General features: G+C 41.0%; 1 protein-coding gene across 1 annotated transcript in view; it reads left to right on the top strand.

Moving 5' to 3' along the window:
• exoc4 (exocyst complex component 4) overlaps positions 1–19,034 on the top strand; it is a 108,822-nt gene that overhangs the window by 72,913 nt on the left and 16,875 nt on the right. Inside the window, exons 14-16 of the mRNA XM_070853856.1 lie at positions 8,275–8,411; positions 9,530–9,685; positions 11,339–11,517. Coding sequence (XP_070709957.1) covers positions 8,275–8,411; positions 9,530–9,685; positions 11,339–11,517 — 472 coding nt within the window. The remainder of the gene's footprint in view (positions 1–8,274; positions 8,412–9,529; positions 9,686–11,338; positions 11,518–19,034) is intronic.

Genomic DNA, 19,034 nt, shown 5'->3' on the forward strand with positions numbered 1-19,034 from the left:
TCTTGTTTTTCTTTCCTTTTTTTTTTCTTTCTCTGGACTTAACTCCGACAGGATCATAACACACAAACACACATGCTACCAGCCCTAGCGGTGTGATGCTATCTGTACAGCTTTGGTATTGCCACTGATTGATTCATTTAATTAGAGTTAGATCGAGGGAAAACGGTAGAAGGGGGGAGAGAGAGATGGGGAATAGAATAGAAGAAGAAAGTAGGATGGGGAGGGTATGGTCACTCTGCTGGATAGCTCTGGAGATTGGCTCCATTAATCTTGGTAGACCCCCCCGCGACATGACCCCTTTTCACACGCACTCTGTGACACACTAGCATACAAGCATACACACAATGCGCACGTGTAGCTTCACACTAGTGCAACGAGACAAAGCGACCAAAACAACAAATAGGCGACCATATTTTTCAGTCCACAAGACAGTGGTGTCGAGCCACCTGAAAGCCACCCCCCCCCCCCCGTATGGTGCGCTTGTGTTTGTGAGAGAGTGCGGATGAATTGTTTGTATTCTGCTTGTTTATTTCATGAGCCAGGACCACACCAGACGCATAATTACAGGAGACACTGGCCCACTCTTTCCAGCTCGAAGTATCATTCAGCTTTGTCCCAGTGTCTCCAAACAATAGCCGCTAACTAGTCCTTTTGTGTATGCGTATCTTGTGTGTGTGTGTGTGTGTACGTGTATTCACACATGCACGTATTTGCCTGCTTTGGGGAGTTGGTACGCGTAACTTGTCCTGGAGCCAGATAAAGACTGATTTCATTCACTCACTGTCAGCTGCCAGAACGCTCACTGTATTGCAGATATTGTTTAGCTTTCCAATGGCCTGCTAATGATGTTGACCTTTTAAATTTCATTTTCACATGTAGCTTTGTGAAAGAGGAGGGTGGAAACAGGCACACACACTCACACATCCACCTCCAGTAACCGTAATGACACTGACCTTTTTATTTGTGATGATGTGTGTAGGGAATGTTTATTTGTGGGGGGCTGATAGCTTCCTGCTGATTGGATCCCTGCTGCCCCCCCCCCCCTTCATATCGCACATAAACACCCACACATACACACACAGTGCAGATTAGCGTGGAAAGGGGGGGCTTCTCTTTATTAAGGAGACTCTCAGCACCTTGCTCCCATCAACACACACGGCAATCACAACACAATACACCTGTTAGCTGCATCAGTCAGGCCCTGTGATTGGGGCACAAGTGGGAGTGGGAAGAGGGAGGAAGGAGGGTATTAGAGTGGTTTGTATACACACATGCACTACCCCCACACAGAGAGGCACAAACATTAACAGAAACAAAGCCAAAAGCCATTCTCAGGTTTATTAGTAAAAAGAGAATCTCGACAAAGCAGCACAACACACATTTTAATTATGCCAAAATAGGCCTTTTCACACTAGAATAAATAATCTGAACGCTTTTCCACGTCGTCCAAATAGTTTCTGGAACCCTCTTCTACATTATCTGTCATGATATGGATTGTGCCTAAGCATCCAGTTAACAATTTTACAGCTGTTAAGAGTTATCAAGGAATGAGGCACCTCAATAAGAAATACCACTCAGGCAATTTTGGCTGCACTTGAAATGAGTCCATCCAATCTCCCTTTCCCTCACTACCAAGAGAGGCAAAGTGTTAATCACTAAGACAACGTGGTGGTTTCCAGAGATTGTTTGGCTTTATACTCTGATCTCAGCCTTTCTTGAACTTACATGACATGCAGTATCTCAGACTGGTCAGGTTCACTCTCATGCTCTTAGAAGGTCAAGAGGAGGTCACAGGATGATTATTTAAATTCGGAGGATATTGTAGGTGTACTGTCCATAAGAAATGTTGATTAATTTAATTAGGTTTTAACTAGATCAAACTATTAAGTATTTTTGTTGACATTATAGGTCATCTTATGGTAGCCTTATTTTAAGTTATATATAAGTTATTTAGACATTTTTATATTTCAGTAACTTTTTTATTCAGTAAAGTTTGTGTGGACAATGTACCAGTAGATTTGTCCAGTTTCAAAAATGTTTAAGTATACAGATCCATTTTTGGATATACTTACATATTTGTATTGGAACAATAACAGTATATACAATGCAGTATGTCACACATTATGATATGTTATTGTTTTTGATGATATATATATCTTCAATGATTTTTTGATGAGATTTTTGCTGTAGTACAAAAGCATATAGAAAGAGATACTTGTTTTCTGCTAAATTGACTCAAATTCAGAGTTTTTTGAGCCTAGCTAACCTCAAAGCCTTATTTCTGTTCTGCCTCCTTTGTCACCGCTCAAGGTGTAACAATCCCCACCACCCACCTTCGCCTGGTTATCTCACACCAAACACATATACTCCTGAGGCTCGCGCCCGGCTGCCCTGGGCCTTCAACCTGCCTACACAATGGAAATTTTCCTTTCTGACAAATGTGACACAGCTGCACTTTGTTTATGCTGTTTATATATTTATACAATATAATAGATCGTGTGTGTGTGTGTGTGTGTGTGTGTGTTGTGTGTGTGTGTGTGTGTGTGTGTGTGTGTGTGTGTGTGTGTGTGTGTCTGTGTGTGTGTGTGTGTGTGTCTGTGTGTGTGTGTGTGTGTGTCTGTGTGTGTGTCTGTGTGTGTGTGTGTATGTGTTTGTGTGTATGTGTTTGTGTGTATGTGTGTATGTGTGTATGTGTGTGCGTGCTTGTCAGTGTGTGTTGTGAAAGAGAACATTTAAATGAGCAAAGAAAACAGGCGCACCAACTACAGCCTGAGGTAGTACAGGTTCACACCATGCAGTGCAACAACTGACAGAGTCTCTGTGTGTAACAAGACATAATCTTTGCCTTTGGAGTGAGTGAGTTAGAGAGAGAAGTTGAAATGTCAGCTCTACCACAAACATGCCCTTTGGTTTGAAGGAAAGAAGGTTTTGGCTGTGGGCGTCTGATAAAAGTTGGAGCTTGAATTTTTAGAAGCAAGTTAGTGCGGTGCTATTTGCAAATGACAATCTTTGTGTTGCTGTGACTGGTGTGTGTGTGTGCGCGTGTCTGTCCTTTCCTGTATGTCTGCGCATGTCTGTGTGTGTGTGTATGTGCGCCAATACAAGGGCTCCATATGGGCCTAATGGGGCACAGGGAGGAACATACACGACTTACTGAACACATTAAACTACATTATAATTTCTCTTCTCTCTCTTATGCAGACTTTCTTTGTTAACTCACCCAAATCAGTGATGGTGTAACCCATTTCTTATGATTAATATTTCAGAATAATCGATGATAATAAGTGATAGATAATTATATTAGCATATACCAGAAGGTAATGATATAGTGCTGCTTGTAAAATGCTAAGAGGATCATGGAGTGATGAGTAAAACTGACTTTTGAGGGACTATGTGGAATCAAATGGCAAATCTGAACTCTTTGGTTATTCCAAGCATAAGCAGAAGGTCCTCCCTGCATTTGTGTTTGTGCGTGGGTGTGAATAGGGTGTGTGTAATATGGAAGCCCATCTGTAATCAGCCAAGTGTGATATTGCTCTTCATCTCTCAATTAAAATACATACAACCACTGCATTAAGCTTTGCATTAGAAATGATGACTTTGGATGGAAGATGGGTTCTTTTAATAACTCTATTTGGTCTAGTGTGTACTGTGTGTGTCTGTTTACCTCATGGTAACATTACTGCCATACTGTGACCATCGAAGCTAAATCCATGTGTACATCTTTAATGATTATTGATAGCTAATTCCAATGCCATCTAGGACTCAATTTGTGTCACTCGGATTTCAAAACTGATGAAAATGATGGGCTTGTTATGCAAATACATACGCAGGTTATAATATGTACAGCAGTCAGTCAGAGGGATGATTACAAGCACTTGATTAGAAGTGACAGCACTTGATTAGTGACTGCAACGTCATACTGTATGGGAAGATATGAGCTGGGCTCGTGTGTGAGAAGGTATATCTTGGTACAAATAAACAACAGAGGTGTACCAGCCCTCTGAGTGTTGATATCATGACATCTCTGAAAGCTGTGAATTCAGTCAATTAAAAGACAAACAAGAAAGTAGAGTTTTGCAGATTAATTTAGATTCTAGATAACAGTCCTACGTTTAAACCCCATGAGGGTTGGGGGGCTATGTTTTGCCATGTTTTTTTGGGGGGGCATAATACACACTTCAGTAGACAAAAGCACACCGCCCAGTCATCACAGCTTAAACAAACTTGAATACAAACCCACTCCCATGCACACACATACAAAGAAGCATGTGCTGTGGTTGAGCAGGCACAAACATGAGGGCCATCCGGTGTGTGTCAGGGGAGCCTTCGAAGTGTGGCTTTACTCTGACGTTGATGAATGATCTGTCAAGACGATGTCCCATTCATGCCTGGCTCCCTCTTTACACAGGAGAGGGCCAGTCTGTGTGTGTGTGTGTGTGTGTGTGTGTGTGTGCGCGTGTGTGCGTGTGTGTGTGTGTGTGTGTGTGTGTGTGTGTGTGTGTGGTTTAGGGGGGAGGCCAGGGTTTAACTTTGCATGTGTGCTTGTTTGTGTGGGTGTGTGCTGCTGTGTGTATTGTGTATACACACTGCTGAGTGTGTGTGTTATTTTGGCAACCCTCAGTCACACGTGAATGACACGGCATAGGCATTACACGAGTCAGCGGTTTGGGGTCAGGTTGTGAGTGAAATGGCAAAGAGCATGGGGTTAAACACTCTGACCCCCACTAAACCTTGAGGGGCACCCTGCTATTTTGATGGGGAAATCCATGGTCCGTTTCCAATTCAATTCTCAGGCCCTTAAGTGCCCCCTCCACTTCACCAGATTAGAAAACACATACAGACCTTTACTCTACCTTAAATTTCCAGCTGCCATTAACACTCAGCATGTACTTAGATAGTCCAAGTGAGCTTGAGTAAATAAAATGCACTTGTAACACAGATGAGTCAAGCGATTACATCTCTGTGCTCTTACTATATTAATGTCGCTCCCTGTGTTTTGCTTTTTACTCACTCAACCAAAGGAAATAACTACTTTTAGCACCAGCTCAGGGTGGTTTTCTGTAGTGATGAGCGTGCATTAGCAGCTTTTTCCGCTGAGGCGCCACTCTGAGTGCTAGCGCTGCCTTGCCTGTCATTAAACCACTGTGTCTGTGGGCCTTCATTTCACTCTTAACGGCAGCAGTTTACCCCAGCAAATTCCGAGATCCATTTGCAAGACGCAAGTCTAATTTTCCTTGATGACTTTGCTTTTTACGTAGTAATGATGTAAAAGAGTAGAGGTGAAATGCGACCAAGCTCAGTTTCAAGGGTAATGCAATACTGAAGTAGAAATACATGTTTTTCACATGATCACACAGTATGTTGACCTTTAAGCTTGAAACACTAGAAAGCGGGGGGGGAGAATAAGATATAAAGAGAAACCTCCACAGTGGATGTTGTCTTCTATATTAACGGTCAAGTAAGATAGAGGAAATGTTGCAGAACACATAGCTCCCTCTACCACTCTCGCTCACTCTCCCTCGGCCCTCCCTTTCTCAATCTGTCCCTTGATTACTTTTTAATGATTTCTGCTGCCTGAGACAAATGACTGTGTTAAATGAGCAGAATTAGACAAGGGAGCTGAGCGCAAGAGCATTTGTTAGAGCAGGAGTAATGGATCGGGCATCCATTGTTTACTCTTCTCGATTCACAGTCTTGGCCTGCTACTGAGCTCTACATCCTCAAACTCGAAGCAGCAACAGTGGAGGGCCACTGTTATAATTCTGACTACACATGAACGTTTTGACAATGGCATACTATTATTATTTTCTCTAAATTTCCATATATTGATGTCCCTATCTATGAAAGGATGGTTAGGTATATTGAATAATGTGGCACTGTTCACCTGTTTCAATCTCACCTCTCTCATGTTGTATGCTATTGCCCCACACACACTGACTTGATGCCCCGACTGGTGTGATCACATCGTCTCAAGTTTCTTGTTATATCATAATTAAAGGGAAATAAAAGTTTTTGCAGTTGCAGTAGTCCAGTTTCCCTAAATTGTTGCTGTTAATGTACCAACTGAAATCCCATTTTATTTATCTAAATATTGTAATTCTTACAAGGTGAAATGAGCCATGAAAACAGTTACTCCATCACAGTTACTGTTTTCCTGACCCATTTCACTTTTACCATTATACCATTCCATTTATACTGATTTAAAAAGTAAGACCGTAATGCTGAAGTTTCCCTGAGCCACCCGCTGAATCCCTTGCAGGCTCAGCAGTGCTGACCCTACAACCTGACCTTTCTGGAGTAGGCAAGTAAAAAAAAATAAAATTCCTTTCATGGATCAAAAAATTAGCATGTTAGTATCACTGCATTATCACTGTAATGTTGTTGTTGCCAGTGCTTTTTTATGTTATTTAAGTGGTTTTCAGTAACAGCAACATACACTGAGATGCTGCGGTAGCTGCTACCAGAGCTACACTTCCAGCGAGCCATCCTGCAGGGTGTGTGTATTTCTTCCTACCCTGGCAGGCTGACAGGGAGTCAGGCATGGACAGTAAAGGGTGCTCCCTTGGCAGAGACAAGGCCTTGGTTAGCACTCCATGAGCATGGGCACTGCTATGGATCATTACTTCCCTCAGTGGAGTGGCTGCTGTTTGTGTGTGTGTGTGTGTGTGTGTGTGTGTGCGTGTGTTTGGTGTATGTGTGTATGCGAACGCTTGCCTGCTTGTGACAGAATGAGCGAGGGAGAAACCGAAACATAGAAAGAGCTATTAATATTAATGTCATTCTATCACATCAGGGGTCTGCATATTTTTGAGGATCAATTACAGTGACTACTGCCCCCTACAGTCTGTTCAGCTACTTTGACAGCTAGCTACTGGCCTTGAATAATATATTACAAATAAAAATAAAGTAATTCATCTGTATTTAAATTTTTTAAAGAATGCTTTATGAACACTTAAGTAACAGAGATGATACTTGACATTATGCCATGCAGATCTGGAGCGCGTTGATTTTACTTATCCATATCATATGCAGCTATAGATTATATTATTTTAGCATTTATTTTAGTAAAGAAGATGTTGATCATCTGGTTGTCTGTGTTTTGTGCAAGTACCAGTGCCTTCTAAATGGCAAATGGTAAATGGACTGCACTTGTATAGTACCTTCTAGTATTCCAACCACTCGAAGCACTTTTACACCACGTTCACATTCACCCTTTTCTACACGGATGGCAGGGGCTACCATGCAAGGTTGCAACACACACTCACATACCAGTATCTTGCCCAAGGACACTTTGACATGTGAACCGGAGGAGTCGCTAATCGATCCACTGATCTTCTCATTAGTGGATGATCTGCTCTACCTCCTAAGCCACACCCCTGCAGTTGTTTGCACCCATGAGAGATTATTTCCATTTTATTCATCTTCGAGAAAGCTATTAATTTTTCCATTTCACACCTAAACATAGAACTCCATATTAAGTTTACATAGGAAGAACAGTGAGAGAAGTATTAAGAAACCATGACTGATGAATAGAAATCAAATGCTTAAGATCCCCTCTGTGTGTATCTTTGTATGTGTTGTTGCACGTGAGTGCAGCAAAGCTATCACCAGACTAATAGCAAGTTATCACTATTATTGGAGATGTAGGATAGATTGGTAAAGTGCTAGGAGCAGGCAGACAGGAGCACACTGAGTTGTAATCTCATTTAACAGCTCTTGAATTGCTCAAAGGTGTGTGTTTTGAAAAGTTTGCTCTCTATGTGTGAGTGTGTCTGGGGATATGAAGCTGCTCTGCTGTTCCCGGGCCAGCTATTAGTCACGCAGGAGTGGCTAATCTGTAATGGCTGCTGTCACAGCCCCGCCGTGGCTCCTGGTGATGGGTGCACTGTGACAAATGCACACTCACTCACTTTCAGCCTGAGAACACACACACAACACGGAAGTTCAAAATACACACAACTATGTGCGCTCACACTGATTCACTTACACACAAAGAATCATCCATTTCACCAATACAGTGTTACGACGTCTGACAAGCTCTCCACCGCCAGTCATCAATCGAGCAGCAGGTGACAGGTAGACAAGTGAACTTTGAGGCGTCCTATTATATTGGGCACTACAGCAGACTGGATATGACTGGGCACTTGCGTAAAATGTAGTCCTCCTTTATATTTCTGTCTCTTACTTTGTCTATTTATCTCTTCTTAAAGTTAAAAATTCTTAATAAAACCAACCAAACACTCATTGCTCTCCTCCTGTTTCTGCCTCCAGAGCACGGTGGTAGTGGAGAAGTCCATCCAGGATCTGATGAGCCTAATGCAAGACCTGAGTGCCTACTCCAACCAGTTCCTTGAGATGGTCTGCGACAAGCTCAAAGAGTACAAGGAAATCTGCAACACAGCCTACAGGTGAATGAAGGGAGAAGCTAGCTCACCTACAATGTGATCTTAAATCCTTATTTTAGTTTTAGTCAAGGATGACAGCCACTTTCTTTACAGATGTCTGTACAACTTTCTAAAACCAACAGAATATCATTTACAAAAATGTCATTAAGGAGCATTCTTTGGTTACATTTTAATGATTTAGTTGTTGTGGCTTCAGTCTCCATTTGGCTTATGATCAATAAACTGTTGTTACCATTAGATCAGAGTCTTGATAACTGCAAAGTAAATATGAAAGCTTTCCTTAGAGCAAGCTTAGTCAGGCATCTCACAACAGTCGATGCTTTTACAGCCAACAAGAAACAGAAAATCACAGGGAAAACTGTATTTTTTAAGAAGAGTACAGCATTGAATATATAGAATATGGAATAAGATTTGATTTGGTTCCCGCTTTTTATATGAACACAGTCACACACACATAGAAGCTGTGAAAGGCCATCCATCTGTGCTCCCCTGGGACCATGTAACACCTGGCCAGGTAAAGGGGAGGGGGGTAGAGAATATGGAGGGATAAGAGAGGGAGTGATGAACGGGCCAGGGGACTCAGGAAAGGACTGACGGACTGCTGGGAGTCCATCTGGACTCTGTCACAGGTCAGCCTCAGTCTCACTGGGGCCTCCGAGTGATAAAGACAAGCCCAACAGAGGCTGCCAACATGTATGTGTGTGTCTGTGTTTGTATTTCTGTGTGTGCTGTGTGCATTTACACTTGAACAAATCTGTGTGTGTGCTTGTTTGTGCGTGCATGTTAAAATGTGCAACCCTAGAGTGCTTGAGTCTCCTGTACAAGGTATCGGTATGATATTAATTGCAGAACCAAGCAGTTTCTCCAGCCCAGACATATGCACACAAAGCAAATAGATGTTGGCAATGTTCCCCAATCTGCTCTGGTACTATTTTATTTGTCATTACAGGTGCTCATGAACCACATGTTCAGCTACCTGACCTAATGAAACCACTGCTACTAATGATACTCTGTCTGTATGACTATTAATATTATGGAGTTAACTCATTTCTAGCTACACTAGCTCTTATAGCTTGCCTGAGTTCGTCTGCACGTCATCATGCTTGTCGGTGTGTCCTCAGGGGTGTAGTGCAGTGCGAGGAGAAACTAACCATCAGTGCTTCCTGGTCTAAAGACGAAGACATCAGTCGTCTGCTTCAGTCGCTCCCTAACTGGGCAAATATGGCCCAACCTAGACAGACCCGGCAGAAGAGAGAGGATGAAGAGGACTTTACTCGGTAAGCACACAAATGCACATGGAACACTTACACGTATACTAGTTAATATAAGCGTATAATGTCCGTGTGTGTGCGCACATGAACTTTATTCTTTTATAAAGAACCTAAACTTAAACAAGCAGGCACTCTATACACACACAAACAAGCGAGAGTAGACATACACAACCACACTTGAGCGAGCACGCAAATAATCCCTCCCTCCCATCTTTGCTCCTTTATTCACATATTATTGAACCCTCTCTTGTTGACTAAGATGCACCCATAAAATAAGTCATGATTGCTCTTTTTTTAAACACCCACTATCTGAAGGAAGTGAGGAAACGAGGGAAGAACAAAATAGCAAAATATAAGGAGAGCAGATGGAGGCGGGGAGGGGGGGGGTCAGTCTTATCGAAATTGCCTTTGAATGTGCGCTCTCTTCAGGGAACACTGGAGCTCATCGGAGCGGAATAGTAAAGTAAATAAATAAATTGGTTATGTGGCCAAAGAAAGTCAATCTGTTGTGTGTGCGTGGTCCCTCCCTCTCCCACACTCCCTTTCTCAGATACACACACACACACACACACACACAGACACACACAGTGAGAGCTCAGAGATAGAAGGAAGGAGTCCATAAGGCCGTTTGATTTGAGAGCCGTGGATGTTTTCATCACTATGAAAGGCGGATTAGCTTCTGCACGACTGGCAACCCAGTGCTTTAATAAAGCCTCACTAATAAGCTACACATGCCCGCGTGTGAGTGAGAGAATGTGCATTTGTGTGTCTGGTGTCTTTTTTTCTTTTTTCACTCATTTGTTGTTCAAAGGGTCTTGATCTAGTGGGCATCCTGATGACTCTGGAGGCTGGTCCACATGTCATGTGCGTGCAGCACTGTGGTGTAGAGATTTTGTTATCCAACTTCCCCGCTCTCTCATCTGTCTTGCCTGCTACCAAAGTAAATTATCCCTCCAAAACCACAAGTGCTTGCAAATAAAGTGAAAAAGAGGTTTTGATTTCTATTCCGTTATTTTTCTAACCCATAAATCTGTTTTCTATTTCTAAATGTTCTCCATCACCTGTTGTTTTTCTCTCCCACTGGCTGTTTTGCTACTAGCATCTCCCTGCTTTTAACTTGTAACTGTATCCGTTTTTGTATCTATTTAGGTATATATCCTTTTATCCCTTTGACTTTGTCTTATTTCTGTTTATCAGACATTTGTGCATCACTATACAGGTTAATGCCCTAATTGTCCAATAAATATTCTAAAATTTTAACCCTTTTCAAATAAACACACAGACACATTTTATAAATAGATTAACACATACATTTGAACATCCATCCATTCAGCAATCTGTTGTCTTTAAAGTTTTGAAAATTGGCTTCTATAATAGCAGTTATCTAAGCCACCCACTGCCTCTGCAGATATTTCGAGTCGAACCAGGACACGAACTGACAGTTTCCTTTCAAATAACTGTATACTGTAGGCTGATTACATGGTTTTAATAATCATGACATTTAGTATCAGTCATATATTGTCACAGCACTTTATTGATAACAATTATTTTTGATAAAAAGTGTCGATGCCAAATTGTCGATGCTTTTCTTTGCCAACAATATATTGTATCTTTACTTCTAACCACAAACATTTGCATTGCTTACCCTCTGTCTGTCAGGGCTGCTTTTGCTAAGGAATCGGAGGTGCTGACTGGGAACCTGGGAGACAAATTAATCCCCCAGAATGAGATCCTGCGTGACGTCAGTGATCTGAAGGCTTTGGCCAACCTTCATGAGAGCATGGAGTGGCTGGCCGGTCGCCTCAAGACATTCTTTGCCAACTTGCCTCATGTCGCCAGTAAGTAAGGGAATCATTTGGAGTGTGGAGCTAGTTGTTGTTTGTTTTTGTTTTTTTAATCATTGAAGTCAAGTGTCAAGTTGGGACCCGCATCAGTTTAGAGACAGGTTGAGCTAGAAGAGACGTAGTCTGTATAATGTGTGGTTAAAAGTGTTAATAGCTGTTCTAAACTGCCATGCTGGAAGGGGGAGGCAAAAAGCTGGTCATTGTAGAGAAGGGAGAATCTCTTTTTAAAAAATCTTTTAAATATGAGAATAACAGCGCACAGTTTCTCCTGGTAGGCAGTCATAGTGTTGCACTTGGTTCTAAATGGAAAAAAGTAACAGAAATGGTTGTATAACAAATGAAAAAAGAGACCTTGAGCTCTTAATTTTAATATGAAACGTAATCTCATCACCTTCTCTCCTGGTTCTTTTGGCAAAAACAAGCATCTTTGAAATCTCATACTTCTTGGCATAATTAGCTCTCATACCTATGTGTGGTGGAGTCCATTAATGAAACTGAATTAAGGAAAACCTTTTTGGCACAAACACTGATATGTAAGCAGTAAACTTGCGCCTACACCTGATACCAGACATCTGTTGCTGTTTGTTCTGCATACTGAAACACTGAATATTGTCTGAAGCATGAGAAATACTGAGTCTGTGTTTGTGTAAAATATGAGTAATATTTAAGGTATCGAATGAAATAACCCACTACCAAGTAGTTCCAGTCAAACAATACCTGCCTTCGATCGTGTTTGTGCACAGATCTAGTTAAAAATGACTATTTGCTCCTTTATACTCAAAGCAAATCACTGCAAGTGTTTTTCTATTTAATGCAACATGTGACTGGCGCAGTACCACAGCATCTGCTGATAGGAATAAATGCATAAAATGTGGAAGAATAAGAGGAAAAAAATGTGAATACAAGTAGCATGATAAAGCACCTCATTAAGCGTGGAGAAAAGGTATCAAATTAAGTACTCTATTGATATTGGTATCACTTTAAAGGTATGGGAATAGACCCTTTTTACAGCAGGCAGGTGTAAATAATAACTTTAACAATGACTCCCCAAAGTGTCCCAGTAAGAGGTTTTGGAGAGTGAGCATGCACAATACCAGAACCCTGGAACTGGCTCACCTAAATGGAATTCAGCCATCATTAATATTATTATTATTATTCTACCTTTGCTTTTCTGCTTTGACGAGTCTAAATGTCTGCCGTGTATTGGTACTGGTAGCATAATGTTTTAAACGATATCCAGCCTTGCGTGACATCCAACAGATTTCATGTATTTTAGTGAAACTTGAAACCCTGGAAGCCCCAGGGGACAAGCCTCTGTAGCATCATAGATCCTCTACTGACTGGTATATTACAGTATGGTGCCATTTTATATCATGGACATTGTTTCCAAGACACATTTCTACAAGTCTCTCAGGCCGTTAAGCAGTTATTGATCAGAATCCACTACAGATTAAAAACATTGGTTCATGGGTCACAGTCAGGGGTTTAGGATGTTTTCTCATTCTTAGCTGCAGTGCTTTTGCAGCAATACTTTTTACCTGTGCCTCATTAAGTTCTTGTTTGAGTGTATTATCACACACTCATTACCTTCTCCACTGGAGTTGTCAAAGAGCACTTTGCACACACACACTCATTATGCTTGGCTCTGCCTCTGCGAGTGTGTACGCATAAATGTCTAGCCTAATCACGACTCTTAAAAGCATTTCATACGTTCCCTTCTCAGTCATCGCTGATCAAAATAAGGTGTGTGTGTGTGTGTGTGTTTCCATTCAACACACAGTCTTTACACAGGTCTTGTTAATCACTTTTCATTACAGTAATGTTTTTATCCTCATTATAACTTTGAGAACATGTTTAATCTCCCCCTTAATGATTCCAGCATCTAGTAATATTCTTCTTCTAGTCCATATCTTTTTTTAATCATTAACATCATATATAGGCAATCAAGGAGACATTTCTGTCATTAGTGAGTCTTACGGGACGATCAGGTTTATTTTTGTACTGTAACTCCATCAAATCTAGATATTTGACGTCCATTTTGCTTTTATTTGTTGTTAATAAACAGCACTGGATTCAGTCTCAGCACATCAAAATCTGCAGCAATTGCATTTCAAAAACACCTGTAGATGTTTTGTCATACAGCTCTTTTATTCACCACTGTAGTTGTGTTGTGTTTCAGTACTCTGGAGAAACATAGCCATGTTCACTGCAGTATCTTGGTCCTCTGGCAGAGCACTGGTAAATTATGCACCTTTCCTGGAGGGATAGAGAAAGGGCTTCAACCCTTATCAGGAATTGTCACAACTCTCTAGCTTCAGACCCCCGATTGCTCATTGAAGTTGCGCTATTTTGCTGTTCCATATCACAACTTCTCTTTTAGACATAAAATAATTAAATGAGAATTTTCAGATATTCTTATTTGGGCTTGACTTTGTCACTATCTCTCTTAAACTTCCATTCCCTCTCACTCTGACGCTAGCTTTCTTCGTCTATTCAAAGATAAGAATTCAATAAAAGTACGGGAAGGGACGTGACATAATTATCATTAATTCTCGCGGGTGGCACTAATGGAAGGATAGGGCAGTCACTTATCATGCTGGGACAGCCTCCGTATTGTTCATTATTTAGTGTTTGCAGAGCTGATGACGGACTACGTGTGTGTTGGTATGGGTGTTAGTGTGTGTGTGTGTGTGTGTGTGTGTGTACATAAGCATGCGCTGTGTAAGATGGGACAAGGGTACGGCAGGGAAAAAGGACCCCACCTTATCTCATCCTCCACCCCCACCCCCACCCCCCCCCTGCCTCACGTCTATGCCTCTCCAAATTGGATTTTATATTACAGAAGCAGTCAGGTATGAACAACTCATTTTCCTCTCCCCCTTTTTGCTTTTTCTTTCTTTTCATTCCTCTTTCTTACTTTCTTGCTTCTCTTTTTTTAGTGTTTCTTTCTTACTGTCATGGTGTTTCTTTGTTTCTCCCTTTCTATTTCACGTCTTAATTTCCTCCTTTCATTCCTTATGCCTTCCCGTCATCCTGCTACTGTGAACATTGTTTTCTTCTTTTTTTTTTCTAAGATGTTTGGTTTGGTCACCAGTGTGATTGAATCCTACTGGATGTGTGGTTACCCACATTGCTATGCTCTAAATTATAAAACATGACATGAAAAATAACACACACACATTTGATCTCTTTAACTTCCTCGTGGCGCTGATTCTTCAATTCAACTTGGGTGTGTGTGCACATGCAGTTATGTGCATCTCGGTTTTTGATATCTGTGTGACAGATTTTTAAGAATATCTGAAGAGTGTGTGTGTGTGTGTGTGTGTGTGTGTGTGTGTGTGTGTGTGTGTGTGTGTATGCAGACAGACCACTGATGGTGATTGGCCGTGAAGGTGGCTGCAGAACGGGTCTTATCACCCATCTGTTCGCAGCACTGGACTTCCAATCCACTCTGACAATATTTACCCGACAACATACACACACAGACGCCTGAGGGACAATGTCAGCATGACAGACATTTTTTTTGTTGACTGCTGTGTGTGTATATGTTTGAATTTGAGACATTTTTAATAATATTTGCCAGAGTGTCTGGCAGCCTTGTTGGATCTTTGTGTACAGAACATGGACCTGCAAACAGGAGATCATTAACACTGTGAGGGGTTTGTCTTAATGGACAGACTTTACTTTTGCAGACTTTTTGCTGCCAACCAATACTTAATATGCTTGTGTGCAAATGTGTGTGTTCATGTCGGACGCCTTACCATCATTTGGTGTGTAGAAACAGGCCTTATATGCATGCTGCAGGGTTTCTGGGCAATAACTGCTTTCCTCTTGGGAAGAAGTTCCTTCCCTCTTCAGTGGTTGCTCTGTTGCATGTGGAGGGTTTATGAAAAACACTCCTCTAACCTTGACTATGCTGAGTGTAGGTCTTTAGCCCTTTAGCAATGATTTATTTATTTTTTTTGACTCCATTTAACAAGGCAAGTTGAATAAGAACACTTTCTTATTCGCTGCAGAAGCCTCAGGGACGAGTTGCAGTGGGAGATGATGGTGTTTTTACAGTTGTTGAAATATTATCTTTTGTTTCATTTCTTTCTGTCAAAAATATCTAGCATATTTTGATCCTCTCTCATTATAACACACCGTTCAGCAATTTGGGATCTTCAGATATCAAAATCCTTCAATCTCATCCTCAATTTTCATCTCTCTTTCCCCCATCGGTTGCTCTCTGGACAGAGGTTCAGATTCCCGTGTGCAGATGTTCATCCTCTACCAGAGGCTGCAAAATAATTAATAACTCCTCTTCTCTCTTACTCAGTCAGTCATTTATGAATCATTCATCACTCCATGCCTGCAGGATACTGTCCTTTGCTTATCTTTTTCTCTTCATTCCTCTTTTCTGTCGAAGGATAGGGCATGTTAAACTTTTTAAACAAAACAGATCATGATTTGTATTAAATGTTTAGCACCTGTATTTCTCAGTCAAGTCATATTGTTTTCCTGTTTCTTTATGTATTCTTTATTCACTTACTGGCAGACAAAGTGCAAGATCAGGTTAGTGTTGATAAGATCTGTCCGCATATGCTTGAATCTGAATCCACTGTATGTGTGTAAGAATGTGAATTCCATCACTGATCTTTTCCCTTAATGTCTGCCACCCTCATCTTATGCAGATGGCAAGAAACAGGCGGTTCTCTTAGATGGGATTCAAAAATAATTGGATAAGCACAGCACACGCACACGCGCGTGCACACAGATGCATGTCTACACATGAGCGCATAAATAGATACACGACAAGCACATACATATACTCACATTTAATCAGCAGAAAGAGAAAAAAGAGAGCAAGAAAGTTGTCAGTCAGGACCAATGAGTCGTCTCCTTTTGCCCGTCTGTCCCTGAGTCTAATGGTAACCCCCATGCTGCGACGCCTCCCTCGCATCATCAAAGCAGCAAAAGCTGGGGGTATGTCTGTGTTTCTGTGTGTGTGCGTGTGTTTTCGGGAGTGCATGTGTTTCACGGACGCCCCCTGGAGAGACCTCCAGCAGTGTGTGCCACAGTGAGCCCTTTTTTTCCTTTCTGCTGCCAAAGTGAGTGAGTGTAATGCACATGAGAGGAAACAGAAGCCTTCGAGTCACTTACGCACACGCGCCTGTGCGCACATACACACATACTTGGAGGGAAAACACTCCCACGGGCAGAGCAAGTGAAGCTCTCGCTCTCTTATACACACAACACAACCACAAGCTAAGAGAAAGAAAGAGACACACTGAGAGCAAAATGGTCAGGCAAATATACATGCACCTTTTGTCAGGTGCTTTAACTTTATGGAAGTACAAGATACAAGTTTTTTGTCTGTATAGAGAGTCGGCGCACTACTTGTTGAGCAGGCCTGCTGCAGACAGGATGAAAATGTTCTTGTAGCTTGTTGACGTTGTTGCCATTCTTCGCTGGCATTCATAATGTCATAGATCATTTAATGGAGCTTTCAGGTTTCTCAGCCGTATTGGTAATTTTCTCATAGCTTTGGCTTTTAGTTTGAGTGTCAGTATTGTGTTTCAGTGCATCTATTAATGATCCGATAAGGTGACCAGGGAGAGTAAACAGCATCCGCTAAATACAATCAAATGAAGTCAATTAATGTCATTATGCTGCGCTCCCTTGAGAAATCACTGTGGATTTTTCCTGTTAAGACCAATCTTGTTTGTTGTTCCTGTGGCTCATTTAGCTAGATTAATACTGATATTGTCAACCTAAAGATCTAATCCATGACATTCTGTTTTCTTGTTTGTTGACGGGGGATGCACAAGTGTAGATATCATATGGATCAGATCATTCACACAGTAACACTGACGACTGCTGATTGTAATGACTTTTTTTTTTAAACAACACAAACAGTACCAGCAAACTGAGTCCTTGCAGTGTCTCTTGACTTAAGCCACCCTTATTGTTTTGCTTTCACACTGGTTTAATTCGAAACAGTCAGATTAACAAAAATACTGACTGATTATAAGTCTGAAATGTTAGCGACTGTATCCCCTAATTATCTCAGATTCACAGTGGTGGTTCTAGCTGTGGTAACAATGAACCTGATTTAAAGAGGAAAGGAGGGAATCATAATTTATGGATGACTTACAACTTTGTGGAGTGAGAAGTGAGAGAGAATATAACTATTTGATGCTGTTGAGTTTTGGGGGTTAACAGTGACTATAGGTTTGATTCTTTTTTTTTTTCACCTTTGATTGCAAACTGTAAAATTCTTATTTATCTGAAGGCTGTTTGTTCATTTGTTAGATTTAAGGCCATTGCAGGACTTGAGGCACACTGTTATAAACCACTGTACATGCTGCTAATGACTCTACACTGCAGTGTCCTCCCACACAAATTATTGAGAGGTTTTTTCAAGAAGACAGGTAATTAGCAAGTAAGTTCATACATGCGTTTACATAGGTTTAGCACTTCTACATACACACCTCCACACATCACATGCACACCTTTAATAAGAAATACAATTTCCATCTTGTATCTGTGTGTCAGACACACAGGCAAGGAGAGCAGCTGTCACACTGATGTCACATCACATCCCCGGGTGTGTTTGCTTTGTTGATTGGACGGCCGTGGCACATACCTCACTGCTGTTTGCAGAAGTCAGTGGCTTTTCATCTTATCAGTGTTTCATTTAAAGTAACTGTAATGGGCATAGAGTCACATTATCACCAGCATATACAAGCATGAACACACAGAAGCTCTCATGTAAGGCAGCAAAGAATTACTTTCATTTAATTAGTGTCATGATTTCCAACAGTGTAGAAATATTTGTGAAGTAAGGTTTTGAACTTAAATTGGCTTCATTAATGAGGGGGGATATTCTTCCTGAAATGAACACCTTCTAATTTCAAGCTTCCGGTTTGACTTTAAAACCATCATCCGGAACAGTTTGGTGACAGGAAACAACACCTAATAAATACAGGCATGCTACCTCATCACATCAATTAAGCTGTTAATGCTCGAAGGCCTACTTTGCTGCTTGTAAAATCAGCAAACACCTAAAACTCTCAATATCATGTAAACAACCTAACAACCTAACAACCTGATAACCTGACAACCAACCAACGTTTATATCTACTGATGGCTGATGATAGAAGTAATACTAGAATGTCTCAGTATTTATTTTATATTACTATGTGTGAATATTTATTACTATTATTTATTACTAATTATTCTGTTGTTTTTGTCGGTATTGTCAGTAGCTGAATGTCTTTTTCATGAGTTGTTTTCAAGTTTGTTCCAAATGTAAGGTGTGATTTAACTAGATGGTTGTTTAATATCAGTTGAGATGTTTGAATTCATTACATGATGTTGATGTTCATGAACCCTTGTACAAATAATGAAACCAGTGACTGTGAAGCAAAATACCTGTATCTCACTTCCTATCTGTTTTGGGAAGATCATTCAAGAGTATCAGTCATAGAGAAGGAAATCAATTGAACAGGTTGTTTTGGCCTTTGTTT

Source organism: Pempheris klunzingeri, chromosome 22, assembly GCF_042242105.1.
Source record: "Pempheris klunzingeri isolate RE-2024b chromosome 22, fPemKlu1.hap1, whole genome shotgun sequence".
NCBI classification, from domain to species: domain Eukaryota; kingdom Metazoa; phylum Chordata; class Actinopteri; order Acropomatiformes; family Pempheridae; genus Pempheris; species Pempheris klunzingeri.